This window comes from Plectrocnemia conspersa, unplaced genomic scaffold (assembly GCF_051122295.1).
Source record: "Plectrocnemia conspersa isolate PC_06_02 unplaced genomic scaffold, ASM5112229v1 ptg000011l, whole genome shotgun sequence".
Taxonomy (NCBI): Eukaryota; Metazoa; Arthropoda; class Insecta; order Trichoptera; family Polycentropodidae; genus Plectrocnemia; species Plectrocnemia conspersa.
Genome location: NW_028277175.1, coordinates 14,333,916 through 14,350,484, shown reverse-complemented (window position 1 = coordinate 14,350,484; position 16,569 = coordinate 14,333,916). Strand labels below are relative to the sequence as shown.

At 32.4% G+C, this 16,569-nt stretch overlaps 4 protein-coding genes and 1 long non-coding RNA gene across 9 annotated transcripts; 2 read left to right on the top strand and 3 right to left on the bottom strand.

Moving 5' to 3' along the window:
- Window positions 1-344: 344 nt before the first annotated feature.
- LOC148229596 (uncharacterized) lies at window positions 345-817 on the bottom strand. The gene is made up of 3 exons (XR_015811310.1): window positions 720-817; window positions 525-626; window positions 345-449 (listed from the first exon to the last, which is right to left on the bottom strand). It is a non-coding gene; the product is annotated as an uncharacterized LOC148229596 (long non-coding RNA).
- A 1,550-nt stretch (window positions 818-2,367) lies between these two features.
- Window positions 2,368-4,151, bottom strand: LOC148229595 (uncharacterized). Its single transcript, XM_088197029.1, has 2 exons — window positions 3,780-4,151; window positions 2,368-3,294 (listed from the first exon to the last, which is right to left on the bottom strand). The coding sequence occupies exons 1-2, from the start codon at window positions 4,149-4,151 to the stop codon at window positions 2,941-2,943; spliced, it is 726 nt and encodes a 241-aa protein (XP_088053155.1). The 3' UTR covers window positions 2,368-2,940.
- Window positions 3,904-6,934, top strand: LOC148229594 (rhodanese domain-containing protein CG4456-like). 5 transcript variants are annotated; one of them, XM_088197034.1, is made up of 5 exons: window positions 3,904-4,469; window positions 5,215-5,283; window positions 6,249-6,433; window positions 6,508-6,670; window positions 6,744-6,934. In XM_088197034.1, the coding sequence occupies exons 3-5, from the start codon at window positions 6,304-6,306 to the stop codon at window positions 6,796-6,798; spliced, it is 348 nt and encodes a 115-aa protein (XP_088053160.1). In that variant the 5' UTR covers window positions 3,904-4,469; window positions 5,215-5,283; window positions 6,249-6,303; the 3' UTR covers window positions 6,799-6,934. The 5 variants fall into 5 exon arrangements, with proteins under 5 accessions (XP_088053160.1, XP_088053162.1, XP_088053159.1 ...); XM_088197033.1 differs by having other exon boundaries at window positions 4,331-4,469; window positions 5,165-5,283; XM_088197036.1 differs by lacking the exon at window positions 5,215-5,283 and having other exon boundaries at window positions 4,318-4,469.
- Window positions 6,935-7,654: 720 nt separating this feature from the next.
- Window positions 7,655-13,874, top strand: Cont (Contactin). Its single transcript, XM_088198593.1, has 3 exons — window positions 7,655-7,794; window positions 8,481-12,173; window positions 12,660-13,874. The coding sequence occupies exons 2-3, from the start codon at window positions 8,502-8,504 to the stop codon at window positions 12,963-12,965; spliced, it is 3,978 nt and encodes a 1,325-aa protein (XP_088054719.1). The 5' UTR covers window positions 7,655-7,794; window positions 8,481-8,501; the 3' UTR covers window positions 12,966-13,874.
- LOC148229592 (uncharacterized) lies at window positions 13,819-16,565 on the bottom strand. The gene is made up of 5 exons (XM_088198596.1): window positions 16,452-16,565; window positions 16,229-16,384; window positions 14,948-15,058; window positions 14,741-14,870; window positions 13,819-14,277 (listed from the first exon to the last, which is right to left on the bottom strand). The coding sequence occupies exons 1-5, from the start codon at window positions 16,485-16,487 to the stop codon at window positions 13,925-13,927; spliced, it is 786 nt and encodes a 261-aa protein (XP_088054722.1). The 5' UTR covers window positions 16,488-16,565; the 3' UTR covers window positions 13,819-13,924.
- Window positions 16,566-16,569: the final 4 nt, after the last annotated feature.

Genomic DNA, 16,569 nt, shown 5'->3' with positions numbered 1-16,569 from the left:
TGGACGTCGCTGTACAATGTAGATGTCTACACTGTAGATTTATTTAAATTAAATTAAGACCATCGTGACCTAACAGGTTATCCCAATGCGTCACGATGATCGAAAACAACATTGTATTATTTCAATACATAAAAAATATATAATGAAAATAATACAAATAAGTAAACAAAATAATCATAAAATATAATATATTAAGGAGCATTTGTATGCGAAACGTGAAATTTTTGGATATTTTCTTACACTTTATTTTTCATTTCGTCGTTTGATGGCAATCTGTACATCATAAAGTTTTTTCCTTGCTGGTTATTAAAAGTTTATTGGTAAATATGTGAAGTAAAACTCTGTTGAAATCATAATGTATATATTTCTAGTCAAAGAAAAACATATAATATATTTTGATTCAGATTTTAGTGGAATTGTATTTTAATTATTTATTGTTCATCTTTTTCCTAAAATATAAATTAGTAATACTTATTTAAAAAATAAAATTTACTTAATCATTAATCACATAGGATCATACACACCATTGGTTGATAGCAAAATTCACCGACTCCTATTCTCGACAGCAATGAAGACATTTTAGGTCCATAGCACATTGAAGATCCGTTCGTCACTTGAATGAATTCCTTTACAAGATAATTATTTTTTAGATAAAAGCAAAAAATCAACAAAAATTATTATATACATTTTCTAAATGTAAATAATAATAATATCCTTACGAATATTAGGAAAACTGCAATGATGAAAATAACTTCAATCTTCGCCATCTTGCTACTGACCAAAAAACACCTTCTTCTAAAGAGAGATCAATAATTCTGAACGCATTTTTCAATTTGTGTATTTATTAATGTGCGTTTACCAGCTGTCCAAATTATATTTACCATAGTGATTAAGGATACTTCTAGACTTATTTGGCTCACTGGCAGACTTCGTAAATATTTATTTGTACATAGTGCGTAGTCAACTTCTTAGGCGCGTTAATGCTATTATATTGATTTTGCACTCTGAAATTGGATTATTGAATAGTTTCTTCATGAATATACGATTATAAAATGCAAAGTGGATAAATACAAACAATTTATGCTTCATTGTAAGTACAGTGCCTATTAGTCACGCTTAAGTTATTACGTATTATTCGATCATTTGTTTACATATGTATGTATACATACATAATACAATTATTTTCGACGTTTCGACATTGATGGCTTACCCAATTTTCGCATTTTTAATTAGCTTTAAATATATTAATATTTAAATATCATTTAAATTAAGTATCGATTACTTTAATCTGAGTTTAGTTTATTTAAAGAATAATATGGTTTGTTTTACGATTTTGTTATGATAAAAAGTAGTCTATAGACACAGGCAAAGTAAACAGTAGAGTGTTATTCTTTGGGTTATACAGTATCATGTTAATGTCTGATAGTAAAATTTATCAGAACTTGTACATATATACATTCGTACGCGAGAATATACGTAATTTGATTGGAAATTATTCTCAAACTTAATTTTATATTACCAGTAATTATTTTAACCGTGGTTATTTCGTGTATTATAAAATATATTTTTAGACTTGAAGTCAAAATGGTTTTAATCGATACTGTGTGTATTCACACAGCAGGTCAGATTGGGTCACGCGAGTGCTATTATTCTTGTACTTTGTGCCCTATACATTGATATGTATAGGGCCATACACGGAGTCGGATAAAAACTAACCGTTACCCTGAATTCAACCTGAGCATTGTACCCCCTTCCGTAATATTTTTACTATTCTACTATTTGTAATTCTACTTTAAAAATAATAATTTGCACGTGCAGCCTAATTGTTCTGGTCTGGTAATTAGGTGGCACACGATAACGAAGTTTTTTTAGAATTTCCGGAATGTGAATATTCCCTACGAGCAATTTGAAGAAGTGCTTCTCTAAATACACTCGTCGACGCGACTCGAGGGAATCATATCCTAGCATATATTGTAAGAAATAAAAATAAATAATATTTATATTACCTTGAAAAAACAGTCTCGAATCTATATTTTAAAATATGTCATTTCAGTGAAATCATATTGGAATATATTTTCACCAGTAGATATATATTTTTACCAGTGAAAATATAAATTATCTGGCAGGTGCTAGTAAAATTATATGATTTTAATATATACATTTACATTTTTATCAGTATTTATTTACACGTGATGTATAGGTGTTTATTTATTATTTATTAGTTATTTTTCGGTGAAGTTATATTTTTACTATTTTATATATGCTGATGGAATCTGTAGTCTTCCAAAGACGCCTAAATTGGTTACCACTTCTGTGAGATTAAGAACTTTTTCTATCTATTTTTTAATAAAAATTAATAATAATCTATTATCAATAATTTTTTTTTATTTCTTTCAAGAATACACACAAATATCTATATACCTACAATATATACATATATACAAATACATATACACACACACATACATATTTACATATAACTAAAAACATGATAAAAGGACAGATACAAATCACATCAATAAGTGTGTATTGTCCCATACAAACTGAACCAAATCCCCATATGTGCACGACAAAATGTTAATATCTCGATGCACAGTATTGAGCAGACGGACGCCCTTTGCTAGAGAAGAGTTGGCAAGTGGTCCCGCCTTAGACTTCAAAGGCAAGAACATATTTAAATTTTAAAGATCACATACATTTTACTTGTGTGAACATTTATTTAATGTAAATAGAGTTATTTAGCTATACAGATGCCAAACATCCAGTAAGACACGTTAATCTGTCGATAAGAGGATCACCAAGGATTTCCTCCAAATGGTTTTCATCTTTATAAGTTTTCGTAGATGACATTGCTTTGTTTACCAATTGGAATTATCACTATAAGGATTAACTTAGTTTAATTATATCCCATTATGGGATCAGATAATTGATTTTTTATAATCATTTTAATGGATTTGGATCAGATGTGCTGTATGATGGCCGCTGATCATCTACCTCAGCTTGAAATACAATGTTATTTATCTGAAACTTAGCGTAGCTTTGAGTCGATCTCCTTTTTAGGTTTCGTAAAGTATGGGCAATGTATTCCCCAAATACGGCAAATTCATCTCGTTCTTTTGCGTCCTTGGTCGTCTGTTGTATTTCGTTGTACATTTCTTCTTCAGTCATAGCATCTGCTTTTCTTTTGGTACCTTTACGTATAGATTCTTCGTTCAAATCCTCAGTTTTAATTTGAAAACTTTTTGTGGCATTCTCCAGTTCCGAATATGACTCATCGAGTGTTTGTTCGTCATTCTAAAAAGAAAACCAATATGAATATTCTTACATTATATAGATTTATTTCACTTATAGCAATGAAATGCATGAATTCGTATGGCCAAGTGCATGGTTTATTGATTAAACTATAAACAAACACTGTGCATATCATATTGTTTTTATTTGTGTTTTTTTTATAACACATTGAAAAAAAAAATAGATAGACATGTTACATATAATTATAAAAAAAAAATATTTGCAAACGTAGTGTAATATTTCAATGCTTAAATAAAAAACGTAAGCTCATTTAAGCAAATAGCGCTTTTTAATAGCTTAAAAAAAAGTTATATTACATAAATGTAACATGAAGGCTAGATATGATACATAGTGCATATTGTTTGTGGACTGCGGGTAGGGAAACTTGGTCGGCGGGCCGGGTTCGGCCCGAGGGCCGTAGTTTTATCATATGTGTTAGTTCAGTTCTATTTACTGTACTATAATTCAACTGTTATAGCTTTACTAACCTCGAAAAAACTATTATTTCTGACAATATCTTGTAAATGTGGTTGAGGGATAACAGCTTCTCTTAAATGACGTGGCTCATTTTTATCCTTTAAAAACAAGAGCATATTGAAAAAAGCCCACTTTGTCTTATAGCTCGCGTCCGCTTCAATCCCTCTCTTTCCTTTTTTAAATTCACGTTGAAATTGTCCAATAAGTTTTCTTGTTTTATTTTCAACTTCATTCACAGTAATCTGCAAATCTGCTGCTAATTCAGCCCATGCGTCATGTTTCATATTTCTATCTTTAAAATTCAAATCAGCACTGTCCCATAATACTCGCTTATTCTTAAACAGTGCGATTAAACGAGTAGTCAAATTGATGTTCCATTCCATCGTAAAACACTTTTTGACACACACAAGCTCCCTACATGTTAGCTCCAGAAAGACTGGAATCTATCTGAACAGTGTCCTCATAATACTAATTTATCCCTACTCCTCAGTACTGCTATTCCACTTTCGAGTTATATGATAATGTTATATAACTTCAGTCAACCTTTACGTCTAATCGATAACATGCAGCACGAAACGTGCGATGTAACATTGGTATATCTTATTTAAAAACAAGTTTTATAACTTTGTTATATAACGTGTTGTGTTATATTTATGTTGTGACGAGCTAAGCACCAGGCCCGAACTAAGTCGGTAAGACAGGTAAATATAATGATATATTCCTTTTATTGATTTATCTGAATATTTTTTGTTTATTTTTCTTATTGTATATAGTAATTCGTTTAATTAATCCTTACCATACATAAATTAATGTTAAAAGTACATTATACTAATATAATTTGAAATAGTAACCATCACACAAGTGCGCATATGTTAAAAGTAAGAATTAAGGACAGATTACCAATCAAAGCAAGGAAATGTTAATAAACATTATTATCGAAAATGAAAAAAATCAAGTTGCGGACAAACCATGGAGCAATTGACGCGATTATTGTTGTTGATTTAAGTAGTTGAATTTTTGTGGCAATTAAATCACATGTATATGTTTTAAAAATAAATTGTGCTAAAATTTGTAAAGGAAAAAGTTTATAGAAACCACTTTTGCCTGACATTTTCTTGGCAATTATAAAAACTTTTCTTTGCATGTCAATGTCTATTTAAAGAAGAGTTTTTAACTTAAAATTTGTTATGGAACAGACGCGCTTGAATTAACACAGTTTTAAATTAGCGTAGCTAACAATTTAACGAGCTGAGCTTCCCAAAGTTTTTGAAAACAATAATATATTTCAAATTATATTTTGCATCAAAATCTACTACCTCAAAAATACAAGATAGTGTTTAAAAAACACTCAAAAATTATAAACTCATAGATTATCAAATTCGATAATATTTTATAGATTATGCGAATGTTTTAAAATCACTGATAAAGCAATTTTCGCTATGTTAGTTGAACAATGAGTTTATGGAAGTGCGACGACCTTCTTCATTCATTTCGGCGTAGAAACTGCAGATATTGGTTCGTAGTATTTTTCTAAAATAAATTATGTTTAAAATTGTTGATCTTCGCATCGAAACATAAGCAAGTACTTTTTAATAATTGCAGTACATGTTTTAGTCATTATTAGGGACTAGCGGGTGGATAGTTTGCTTTGAGGGTTAATTCCCACTGGACACGAACATTGGTAGTTTTATGTACATATATCGACCGCACCTAATAAAGTGCTATAGGTAATATAAATATAATTTATAATATAAAAAGTAAATGTGTATAAGTTAGGTATGTAAATGAAAACACGATGCACGCTATATAATACAAAATCAAGAGAGGTTATATAGATGAACAAAAAACTTGTTTTACTGCTTTTTAGAGGTATGATTGTAATAATACTATAAAAACGCAATGACTGACTGTTATAGGTTAACCGTCATACACAGCCAATAACTGATCTATAGCTTTTTATATATATATATAAAATATGATATTATATTATTTTTATATTTATATCCTCATTTCGTATAATCCTTTGTAGATTCAAAATAATCTTGTTGATATATAAAAACTTCAGAACATAAGGTTTATGCTATAAATATATATTTTTTTAGTTATGTTGTTTTGCAGAGAATGGTGAATAAATACATCAAATATAAATGTCACACTAATACAGGACGTAATCATATTTATCATTAGATTCTTCATTTGACTGTGTTGCTTTAGTAGGCCCGTTGAAAAAATTATGGTAGAATTGTCTTTAAAGATAAAATAAAAATTATACCCCATCTCAGTTTTAACACTGGTGAGGATTTTTTCGAAATTCAGTACACAGCTGTTCTACCACTGAAATTCCTCGCGTTTATGCACTAGTTTGTACGGTCGTTCGTAGTAATCAGACGGCGGGGATTATGATAAATATTAAATGAATGTCTATATAAAATTAAACACTTCAAACAAAAAATACTGAAACATAATGTTTTTTTTTTCAGAACAATCAGCTTAAATTTATATGGAGAGTAAATCGAATATATTTTAGATTCAAACATGAGCAACACTGTGACTTACGAAGAGGTCTTGGTACTTCCTGAGAAACCCCACGTTTTCTTCGTTGACGTCAGAGAAGCTGATGAAATTCAAAGCACAGGTCTCATTCCAGGAAGCAAACACATTCCTCGTAAATAACCTAATTAAATGGATAATTTATTTAATAAATAAATATATTTATTATCATAATATTTCTTGTTTTAGTGGGTGATGTTATTTCAACTATGACTACTACTTCAGAAGAAGATTTTCGAAAAAAATTTGATTGTGAAAAACCAACGATGGATTCGAGTATTGTTATTACATGCAGATCTGGAAGGCGAGCTTTGGTGGCTGTCAATGAGTTGGCAAAATTAGGATATGTAAAGTAAGCAAATAATGCGTTAAGATTGCTAGTTTACCCTAACATAAACTCTAATATTTGTATATTTTTATTTTAGTTGTAAATATTATCCTGGTAGCTGGTTGGAGTGGAAAAGAAACGGGAAAGAATAGTTTATTTCTTCAAAATGCAAAGTTAAAACACACATTTGTTAATTATATTGAAATACAATATATATTAAAAACTACATTACCATTTATAAATAGCATATGCTTATTAAATAAATGTTATGAAACATCTCCATATACAGCTCGGTTGATTTTCTTTTTTTCCCTCAACATTCTCGAAATTCCTGGTCTTTAAAAAACTTCATTATCGCAGCTCTCTCTTGTGACAAAAATATATTATTTTGCAGAAAACTTTTTATATTTCGAAGTCGGGGATGGATCTCACAGTCTTTATCTTTGCCTTCAGATAATTCTGACTGATGACAAAAAAATATAACGGTACCAAGAGAAATATTATCACAGACAATTTTTTCACATTTATTCCTTGAGCTTATAAAATAAAAAAAATAGATAATATAATATATATTTGGTACTTTTTAATTATATCGGCGCTGCGCTCAGAAACCAGATTGTTATGAACATATTCTCTGGCTGTTGGCTCTAACGTCTGCGAAAGTGGATAACAACGTTTTGCTACATAAATACGTTTTAAAATTTTAGTTTATTTATCGCTGTGCGTGTATTATGCCGCAAACATCGGTTAAAAATCTCCTTTTAACCATTTGTCAGTGTAGTTGTGTGTTCGACGACACCGATAAAAAAAGTTTATAACCATTGGTTTCTAAACGTGGTGCCGATATAATAAACAAGTGCCATATATTTTGATAGTTGTATATAAAAAATATATTACACTCTTATCAGTGTCATATTTAAATATTAAACGTTAATATTCAAAATTATATATTTTTTGATATGGCAACACAGGGTGGGCGGGCCTGCGCGGGGTGTGTCACGACGAGTCATAGCCGTTAAGCTTGGTACTCGTTATTGTGTACGTTTATTCCATCGCTGTTTTTCGCACGTATCGACTGCTCTCGGGCGCTTCATTGACGGCTGTAGTGCGCCTGCGCCATCGTCACATTATCCATGTCTTCTTTATAGGTTTGTCTTTGTTTACATCTCCAAAACATAAAGTGACACTGATAGTGAAATTCACACCCTTTGTGATACTTTTTACCTTTACATAAGGGAAATGTTTGACTTGTTACAAAATCTAATTCGATAAAAATACATTTTAGTAGAATATTGCTATATATGCAAGTGATTTTATTACTACATTATGATTGTTTAGTAAACTTATTTTACAATAAATTGTTTTAAAGTGAATCATGCGGTTGTGTGTCATTAATTTAATCGAAGACTTGTATATCATTAAGCACTAAGCCTTCCAAATGTTAAAATAATAAGGACGCGAACTCAAATTTAATAGTCTCAGAGGAATATTTAATTTTTTTAATAGGCGAGTGGTGTGGTGCCTTATTTCAAATATCGTTACAAAATCAAGTGGTCTAAGACTTTGCACACTACTTTAGATATTAACGAATAAAACTATGGGGTTATAATTTATTTTATTTAGTAAATAATATATTTAGTTAATATGTATATTGTTATATAAAAACAGAACAATTACATCTATATGTCTATTTGAAATTTAAATTAAAAGTCAAAAATTGAAGTCCACCTGACTAACGATCTACAACACATATTATGTTCATTTAAAAATAATTATATGTATCTTTTTTTAAAGAAAAAATATACTAATATGTATTTATATTTTTCATTTTCAGTCGATATAAACAAGCTTGAAAATGCGGAGAATCCAGACAGTGCTTTACATATTGATACCTTTGGTGTCTTCTCAATTGACCCGGGATTACGTCTCTGATAGAAGTCAAGATCAAAACTATGCACAGAAGAACAACTACTCTCAAAATTATTATTCGCCTCAAAACGATTACTATCAAAGGAATTACCAACAAGGCAATTTAGGCAACTATCCTCAAAACGCCTACGACTCTGGCAGCAATTACGATAGGAATTTTCCTACATACCAGCAGGGATACGGAGAAGGATACGACACTAATGCAGGATATGACGATAGAGTGAACGAAGTCGGATATGGTAATCGCTACGATGGGGGCGATATGCGATTTAAGTGTCCCGTGCATTGGATTCAATACAAAGAGTCGTGTTATAGATTCATGAAATCGCCGGCAAGACCTAGAAACGAGGCTAAGAAGATTTGTCAGGCTTATGAGTCTGAATTGGTATCTATCGATTCCGTCGACGAACATGGCTTTCTTATCAACGAACTATTGAAAGTCGATCCTCAGCATCGGAGATGGTATACGTCGGTCAGACAACAATCACCGCAATATTGGGTAAACGAAGACGGAGCTCAGATGGTCAATATGGAAAACGCATTTTTACCAATCAATCAACAATATGATCCGTCGATAACGAGGAGAGATTATCTCATTTATAGATTCTCGAATCGATTGAAGAAATGGGGCTTCGAGATGGTAGACGGCGAAGAACCGTTGCTTTATATTTGCGAGGCTCACATAAGTAAATTGCATTTTTTGATCGTTGATGAACGAACGTATACGTACGGTATTAATGTGGACGATCCGGAAAAGATCCCTAGAGGTCCTTATTTTATTAAAGAACCTCAAGAGAGCATCTTCGATTTGTCCAAAAGTCAAGTTAATGAAGTCATATTGAGTTGCTTAGCAGGAGGATATCCAACTCCGACATACGAATGGTTCGGAGAAGACTATCAAAACGATAAATTGGTAGCCACGAAAATTGAGCCGTTATCCGACAGCCGATTCACGGTCAGCGGTGGTTCTTTGATCATTCAAAGCCCCGATAAAGTCAAAGATCGCAAAATGTATCATTGCAAAGCGTCAAACAAATTCGGATCTATAGTATCGGAGAGTGTCTTATTGTCGTTCGGTTTTATCAGAGAGTTTACGATGAAACGTTCCACCGAAGCAGGAAATCAAAATTGGGGCAAAGTTGTCTTTTGCGACCCGCCACCTCATTATCCCGCAATCAGATACTATTGGGCCAGAGATTTCTTTCCAAATCTGGTGGAGGAAGATAAGAGAGTATTCGTTTCGTTCGATGGAGGTTTATATTTTTCAGCGTTGGAAACCATCGATCGCGGTAATTACAGTTGTAACGTGCAAAATGGCGCTTTGGAGACCGGTAGAAGCGGTCCGTTCTTCCCGTTGTTCGTAAATCCTCATTCAGATTATCAGCAGCTCAAATTTCCGAACAACTTCCCGAAAGCTTTCCCAGAAGCGCCCATAGTCGGACAGGAAGTCAGATTGGAATGCATGGCTTTTGGATATCCGGTGCCATCTTATAATTGGACACGAAAAGGATCAGATTTACCGAAACACTCGCACCAAAGTAATTACAATAGGGTGCTCACGATCGCTCAAGTATCAGTCGAAGACGAAGGCGAATACGTATGTACCATATCTAACGATCGAACAGCTATGAATAGCACCGTATATCTAAGCGTTCAAGCTTATCCCAATTTCACAATCCCATTATCTGACAAGCACGTGGACAATAAAGGCGACTTGACGTGGACTTGCGAAGCGTTCGGGGTACCGGACGTGAATTACACATGGTGGAGAAACGGAGAAAAGTTAACAACGAACACTCTACCGCCCGAAGATAAAGATAGATATTTAATTCAAGATAACGTATTATCTATCAGATATTTAGATCCCGAACGTGATCCTGGAATGTATCAATGTCAAGCAACAAATCAGCTCAAATCTGTCTTTTCATCAGCGAGATTGAGAGTCTTATCTTTAAAACCGTCTTTTAAGAAGTTTCCGTTAGAATCGGAGACGTATGGATCTGAAGCCGGAAACGTGACTATAGTATGCAGTCCGGAAGCCGCACCTCGTCCTAAATTTGTTTGGAAGAAGGATAACAACGTTATCGGTGGCGGCGGAAGACGTAGAATTTTAGAAAACGGTAATTTAATCATAAGTCCGGTGTCGAGAGACGACGAAGGCGTTTATACTTGCACGGCTAGTAATCAGTACGGAATAGATGAAAGCAAAGGAAGATTGATTGTAATTCAAGCTCCAAGGTTCATAGATCGATTACCGCCTCGGATTCAGTCTCAAATACAAAGAAACTTGTTCCTTCATTGTAATGCTTATTCTAATGAACTTTTGGATACTGCCTATATTTGGATGCATAACGGAATAAGGTTACGCGATACTACCTTTAGTGAAGATTTTTCTGTGTACGACGATAGAAGATTGAAAATAGACGGAGGTGAATTGAGTATTTTTAACGTCACACTCTCCGATACGGGTGAATATGAATGTATTGTAAAATCGGCTGTTGGAAAAATTTCTTCCAAGACGTTTTTACTAGTGGAGGGACCTCCCGGACCGCCCGGCGGTTTGCAAGTCATCGATATGAAGAAGAATTCGGCTACGATACAATGGACCGATGGAGCTACAAACGGACGACCGATTTTAGGATACATCATTTCTGGAAAGACCAATTGGAATTCGACTTGGGTCAACATCAGCACTAACGTACGCGGTCGAGAGATTGATAGATATAATGGAAGAAAGGAAGGTATAATTGAGAATTCATTAAATCCGTGGTCGGCTTATGAGTTTAGAATACAAGCTTATAATATGTTGGGCTATGGAATTCCGTCAGCGGCCAGTCCGTTGCATTCGACTCCGTCGGATAAACCATACAGGGCTCCTTATAATATTAGCGGAGGAGGCGGAAAGATTGGCGATCTGACCATAACGTGGTCGGCTATTCAGATGGCGGAACAAAATGGGGCGAATATTCATTATAAGATCTTTTGGCGACGGTTCGAACACGATACTGAATTCCAAACATTGGTTTTGAAAGAATACGGTAACATTCCAATGGCAGTCGTGCGCGTATCTAACGAATTTTTCTATACTAAATATGAAGTCAAAGTGCAAGCAATCAATGATATTGGAGAAGGTCCGGTAAGCGAACCTGTTGTTATATTCTCAGCTGAAGATATGCCTCAAGTTGCTCCGCAGCAAGTGGCCGCTGTTTCTTATAACTCGACAGCATTGAACGTGACATGGCTACCGATCGATCAAAGCAGGGAGAGAATCAGAGGCAAGCTGATCGGTCACAGGTTGAAGTATTGGAAAGAAGAGAATAAGGAAGAGGAGTGCGTTTATTACTTGTCTAGAAGTACCAAGAGCCATGCGTTGGTCGTGGGTCTCCAGCCGGATACATATTATTATGTTAAAGTGATGGCCTTCAACTCTGCCGGTGAAGGTCCTGAAAGCGAACGGTTCTTGGAGAGAACATTCCGTAAAGCACCGCAAAAACCTCCATCAGCTGTACATGTACGGTCTATCAACCCATCGATGATACGAGTTGTGTGGCGATATGTGGCTCCGACTCAGGAGGAAGAACCTCTACTTGGATATAAGGTCAGTACAGATCCATTTATTTTTATGACGCATGTTTGTCCAATTTTTTTGTATAAAACCTGAGTTTTTTGGGCATTCTGTACATTCTAAGGACACTCCACGATGATGCATAGGCCTTACCTTATCTCCAACGCTTCTATTCTTTTCAAATTTTTTCACTACGTTGCGAATTGTTCTCTCATACGTATAATGAAATTGACTATAATTTTCCCATAAATTTCGATACACAGTTCGTACAGAATTGTTATTACTGTGTTATTGAACAATTTTAATGCGTTGAGCGGTGGTTAAGCGATCCATTTCGTAAATGTTTTGTTGCAAACTAACATTTGACACTGAACACGGGTGATTATTGACAGCTGTCTGATTTATAGTGCTGCCAACATAGGAAACTCGAATTGTACAAGCTGTACTTTTACAGTGTTGGAGATAATTATATCTGTCGGTGTATTATATAAGCTGATTATTTTTATTATTAAATTTCAGGTGAGAGTTTGGGAATTAGATCAAGACATGAGTACAGCCAACGATACCATAATAGCCGTGGGCGTCAAACTCGAAGCCTACGTCTACAATTTGTCGCCCGGAAAGCGGTACAACATGCGTGTGTTGGGATTCAGCAACGGCGGAGACGGAAGAATGTCTTCGCCTACAATAGTCTTCCAGATGGGAGATTATCAAACGGCTGCTTTATATAGAAACGCGTCGCCAAAAATCAACAATAACATCGCCTTAGCTATATTCTTCGTATTAGGATTAGTTTTTTTAACAGACCAAAACTTTTCACTTTGACTTAAGTTAAGATGTTGAAAAACAGTTATGATATTTTAGTAATTAACTGGGACAGCAGTACAAATAAGAAACGAATCCCTATACAAATGTTTACAATATGACAACAGCTTTGGAAGTTTATTATATAGTAATCTCGATTGAAAGTATTATTCGTTTACACATTAGACTTTAAGCACAAAACAATAAACGAGCTTTGTTAAGATGTTGGGGATTAATATTGGTTACTATTGTAGCTGACGTGTATTATAGATATGTAAAGATGTTTCTACACTTCTTTAAAATTTTTATCGTGTTAGGAATGCAGTCTTTGTGTATGTTTTACTTTTTATTTACTTGCAATTTATTGTGAGAACCTTCGAATTTGTATTGAATCTTGCGATTTATGAATTCGTTCCAATCCGAGCCATTTTATTTCTTCGATTTGTTTTTTGTTATAAGAAAATTATTAGATTCTACGTATATGTATATTTATATCTATATACTTTTGTTCATAATATTGTTAAAAGCATGTATGTTTTATGTATGTACATAATATAATAATTGTGGATTGTGAAAATTTATAAAAATAAAAATGAGAGTATTTACAATAATGTATTCATATCAGACTGATACAAAACTCTTTGTTGATATTAAATATGTACATTTTTTAATATTTGTCAATATTATAAATCTAGTTGTTAAACCGAGAGAGGTCTGATTTATATATTATTCTTATTTTACTTTATTTTATATATTATATACAAGCCAGTTTTCCAGTTGCTCATACATTCCATCCTTTTAAAACCGATTTATTTGATTATTATATGTGATTGATTACAAAGTTTTATAATAAATTACATTGCCTTTACATTTTTATTTTATGTACTGTGGAATTTGTATTGTTTATTAAATATTTTTATAAATAAAAAATTGTTTTATTCAATAAAATAATAAATTATTTATTATAATAAACATTAACATTAGTTAGACTCAAATTCAAACATATAATCAGTGAAACTCTTTGTAAACTCAAAGTTTGAGTCTCTGCCGTTCTCTCTATCGTCTATGGTTTGTAATTCTATAAAATTATCAGTACAAGAAGTGTCTTGGATATTTGCAATATCGTTTAATTTATCATCCATAATTTCATCAATGATAACATGGTTTGTTTCAGACTGGCTTTGTGAATGATTTTCTGTTAAAGCTGATTCTAATTCTATTATGGTTTCATCATCTGCGTTCCTTTTGTCGTTTTGAGTTATATTGATCAAATTTTCATCGTCCATATTGAATAATACATAATCGTCACATTCCAAGACGTTCTCTGAAAATTCTGAAAATCATACAAACAAATTAGTAAATCGAATACACGGAGAATACATTTTTGAAACCCTTGGGTGCTGTGAATGAATTTGAATAATTAAAAATTGCAACGGTAGGAATCATGTTCATATGAGAGGGTCACATGAATAGTACCACTGAAAATCAACCATTTAACTTAAACATGACAGCAATCCATATCATACTTTGTGGATATATCAGGTGTCAGTTTTGTATTGGCCCGCACAGTCACCAGACCTAAATTATAGTATATTTAAAAAAACTAATATATCAACACAATTATTGAACTCCGGGAATAAGATGAAAAATAAAGTAGAGAATTGTGAGTCATCAGTAGATTGAAGCTGTAATTAAATTCAGGGGGGGGGGGGTTACTTAATATTAAATTTATGCTTTAAACATTTAATTTAATTTTTTATATTAATAAAATAATTAGTAAAATTAAATTTATATACCGTTAGGGTTCATCGTCAGGTCTAGAGACTCATTCTGACTACCTTCATAGTCAACATAAAGGTCTGGCATAGGATTGTATCTAGAATCGTTCATACTGTTAGCAGCAATCAAGAGGCTTTTATCGTGATCCTGAAAATGTATTCAATTGTTTGTAAAATTTTTAAATATTAAATAATAACAATATAGTATTCTAAATCATAATTCACCTCTACACTTTGGGTAACTTTAATAATTTCATAGGAATCTGTGGACTCTTCGATCACTCGTGATAATTCTGTTCGTACAGCCTCTTTCAACAGCAATGGTTTAGGATATTTCTGAAAGGTTACAATTATATAGTGTTTTTTTTTCAGTAGTATAAATAAACATCAACACATTAAATTCTAAAAAGACCACGTTAGAGACAATACGTCGAGCAAAGAAGTAAAAAGTTTTTTTTTTTAAATATGAATATTTTTTTGGAACTAGAATAGATTGCAATGAATTAGCAGTTATCTCTTATACTCTTCTTATTTAAAATAGGTAAGCTTTTAAAATATCTTTGTGCAATGTTCTTCAGTCAATGCTTTAATTGTTTAATATCATAGTGTTTTGTTCAAATAAAATTCTTTATTTACTCGGTATGTATAGAATTTCAAAAATAATATATTAGCAACAGTAATAATTACACGTTGACTAAAACTGTATTATTGTTTTTAAAAAGGGCTATTTATACTATGACAAAATATTCAAAAATAATTTTAAATTTATTTCTTAAGATTGCTTATAACATAGTATATATTTCATTTATATAAAGTATATGTGTATTTAGGCTTCATACATTAATAATAAAATTGCTACAAAAAATAGCTCGGGATTTTTCTTATAAATATTTTTTTTTGCATAATTATGTATTCCTACAAAAGTGATTTTCATTCCCAAAGAAGGAAATAAAACGATTATTAATGATTATAATATACCTATAGCTTTCTTTTCAGCAACTACAATTTTTTCTCTACGCATATTTTCAAACATTGTAATAAATTTCTCGTTGATTGACTACAAGTTTTAACTGTCACCAATCTTTTGTCATTTACTAGAGGTGATAAAATTTCTCAATATAAGATATAGATTTTGAGTGAGACGTCCTAATTGCTGCCAGGATCAAATCTGTTCTGTTTATAAATTACTTAAACGGCAATTGTTCACTCAACTTCTTATTATATGCTCTACAAGATGATTTAAAATCATTGTGGAGGTGGGCTTTGGTGAATATTTTATCTTTCAGTACTTTGAAATATTTCAAAATAAACAATAAACTCAACAATAAAAAATGCTGAAATTTGTGATAATGTAGTTTATGTGACACGTTGGTTCTCAGCATAATAGAATATAGAATTTGTTTTACTATTAAATTAGTTACAATAAAAATATTTTGCTTTTGGATTTCCAAGCAAGTTCATTTTAAGAACTTAAATATGTGCAGAGTTATATCATTTGAAAATTACCCTTGGTCGTCCTCTTCTTTTCTTTGTAGAATTTTTCACATTATAGTCTTCTTGGTTAGTTTTCAAAATAATTGGTATACGTGCGACGTATTTCAACCCCAAATTCTCCTGCAGACTCAAAAGTTGCTCTCCGTTCGATTTGTCTGCAAAATTCGCCTGAAAATAATAATCATAAGTTATATTCTACCCTTATCAAACATAAAATGGTAAAAAAAATACTCACCTTACTTTCGTCGCGCATTTTGTCATTATGTTCCATTCCGGATATTATAACAGGAGGTGGGAATGGTGGTAAGAAATCTTGGAAGGAAACAATGGTGAAAAAAACTATTTCTAACGAT

Coding starts and splice junctions, on each gene's coding strand:
- LOC148229592 (XM_088198596.1), bottom strand. CDS start 16,487: ATGGAACATAATGACAAAATGCGCGACGAAAGTAAG. Junction 15,059..16,228: donor AAAGAAGAGGACGACCAAGG/GTAATTTTCAAA, acceptor GTAACCTTTCAG/AAATATCCTAAACCATTGCT. Junction 14,278..14,740: donor CCTGACGATGAACCCTAACG/GTATATAAATTT, acceptor TATGATTTTCAG/AATTTTCAGAGAACGTCTTG.
- LOC148229594 (XM_088197034.1), top strand. CDS start 6,304: ATGAGCAACACTGTGACTTACGAAGAGGTCTTGGTACTTCCTGAGAAA. Junction 6,434..6,507: donor AGGAAGCAAACACATTCCTC/GTAAATAACCTA, acceptor TTCTTGTTTTAG/TGGGTGATGTTATTTCAACT. Junction 6,671..6,743: donor GCAAAATTAGGATATGTAAA/GTAAGCAAATAA, acceptor TTTTTATTTTAG/TTGTAAATATTATCCTGGTA.
- LOC148229595 (XM_088197029.1), bottom strand. CDS start 4,151: ATGGAATGGAACATCAATTTGACTACTCGTTTAATCGCACTGTTTAAG. Junction 3,295..3,779: donor GAAATAATAGTTTTTTCGAG/GTTAGTAAAGCT, acceptor TTTTCTTTTTAG/AATGACGAACAAACACTCGA.
- Cont (XM_088198593.1), top strand. CDS start 8,502: ATGCGGAGAATCCAGACAGTGCTTTACATATTGATACCTTTGGTGTCT. Junction 12,174..12,659: donor AACCTCTACTTGGATATAAG/GTCAGTACAGAT, acceptor ATTAAATTTCAG/GTGAGAGTTTGGGAATTAGA.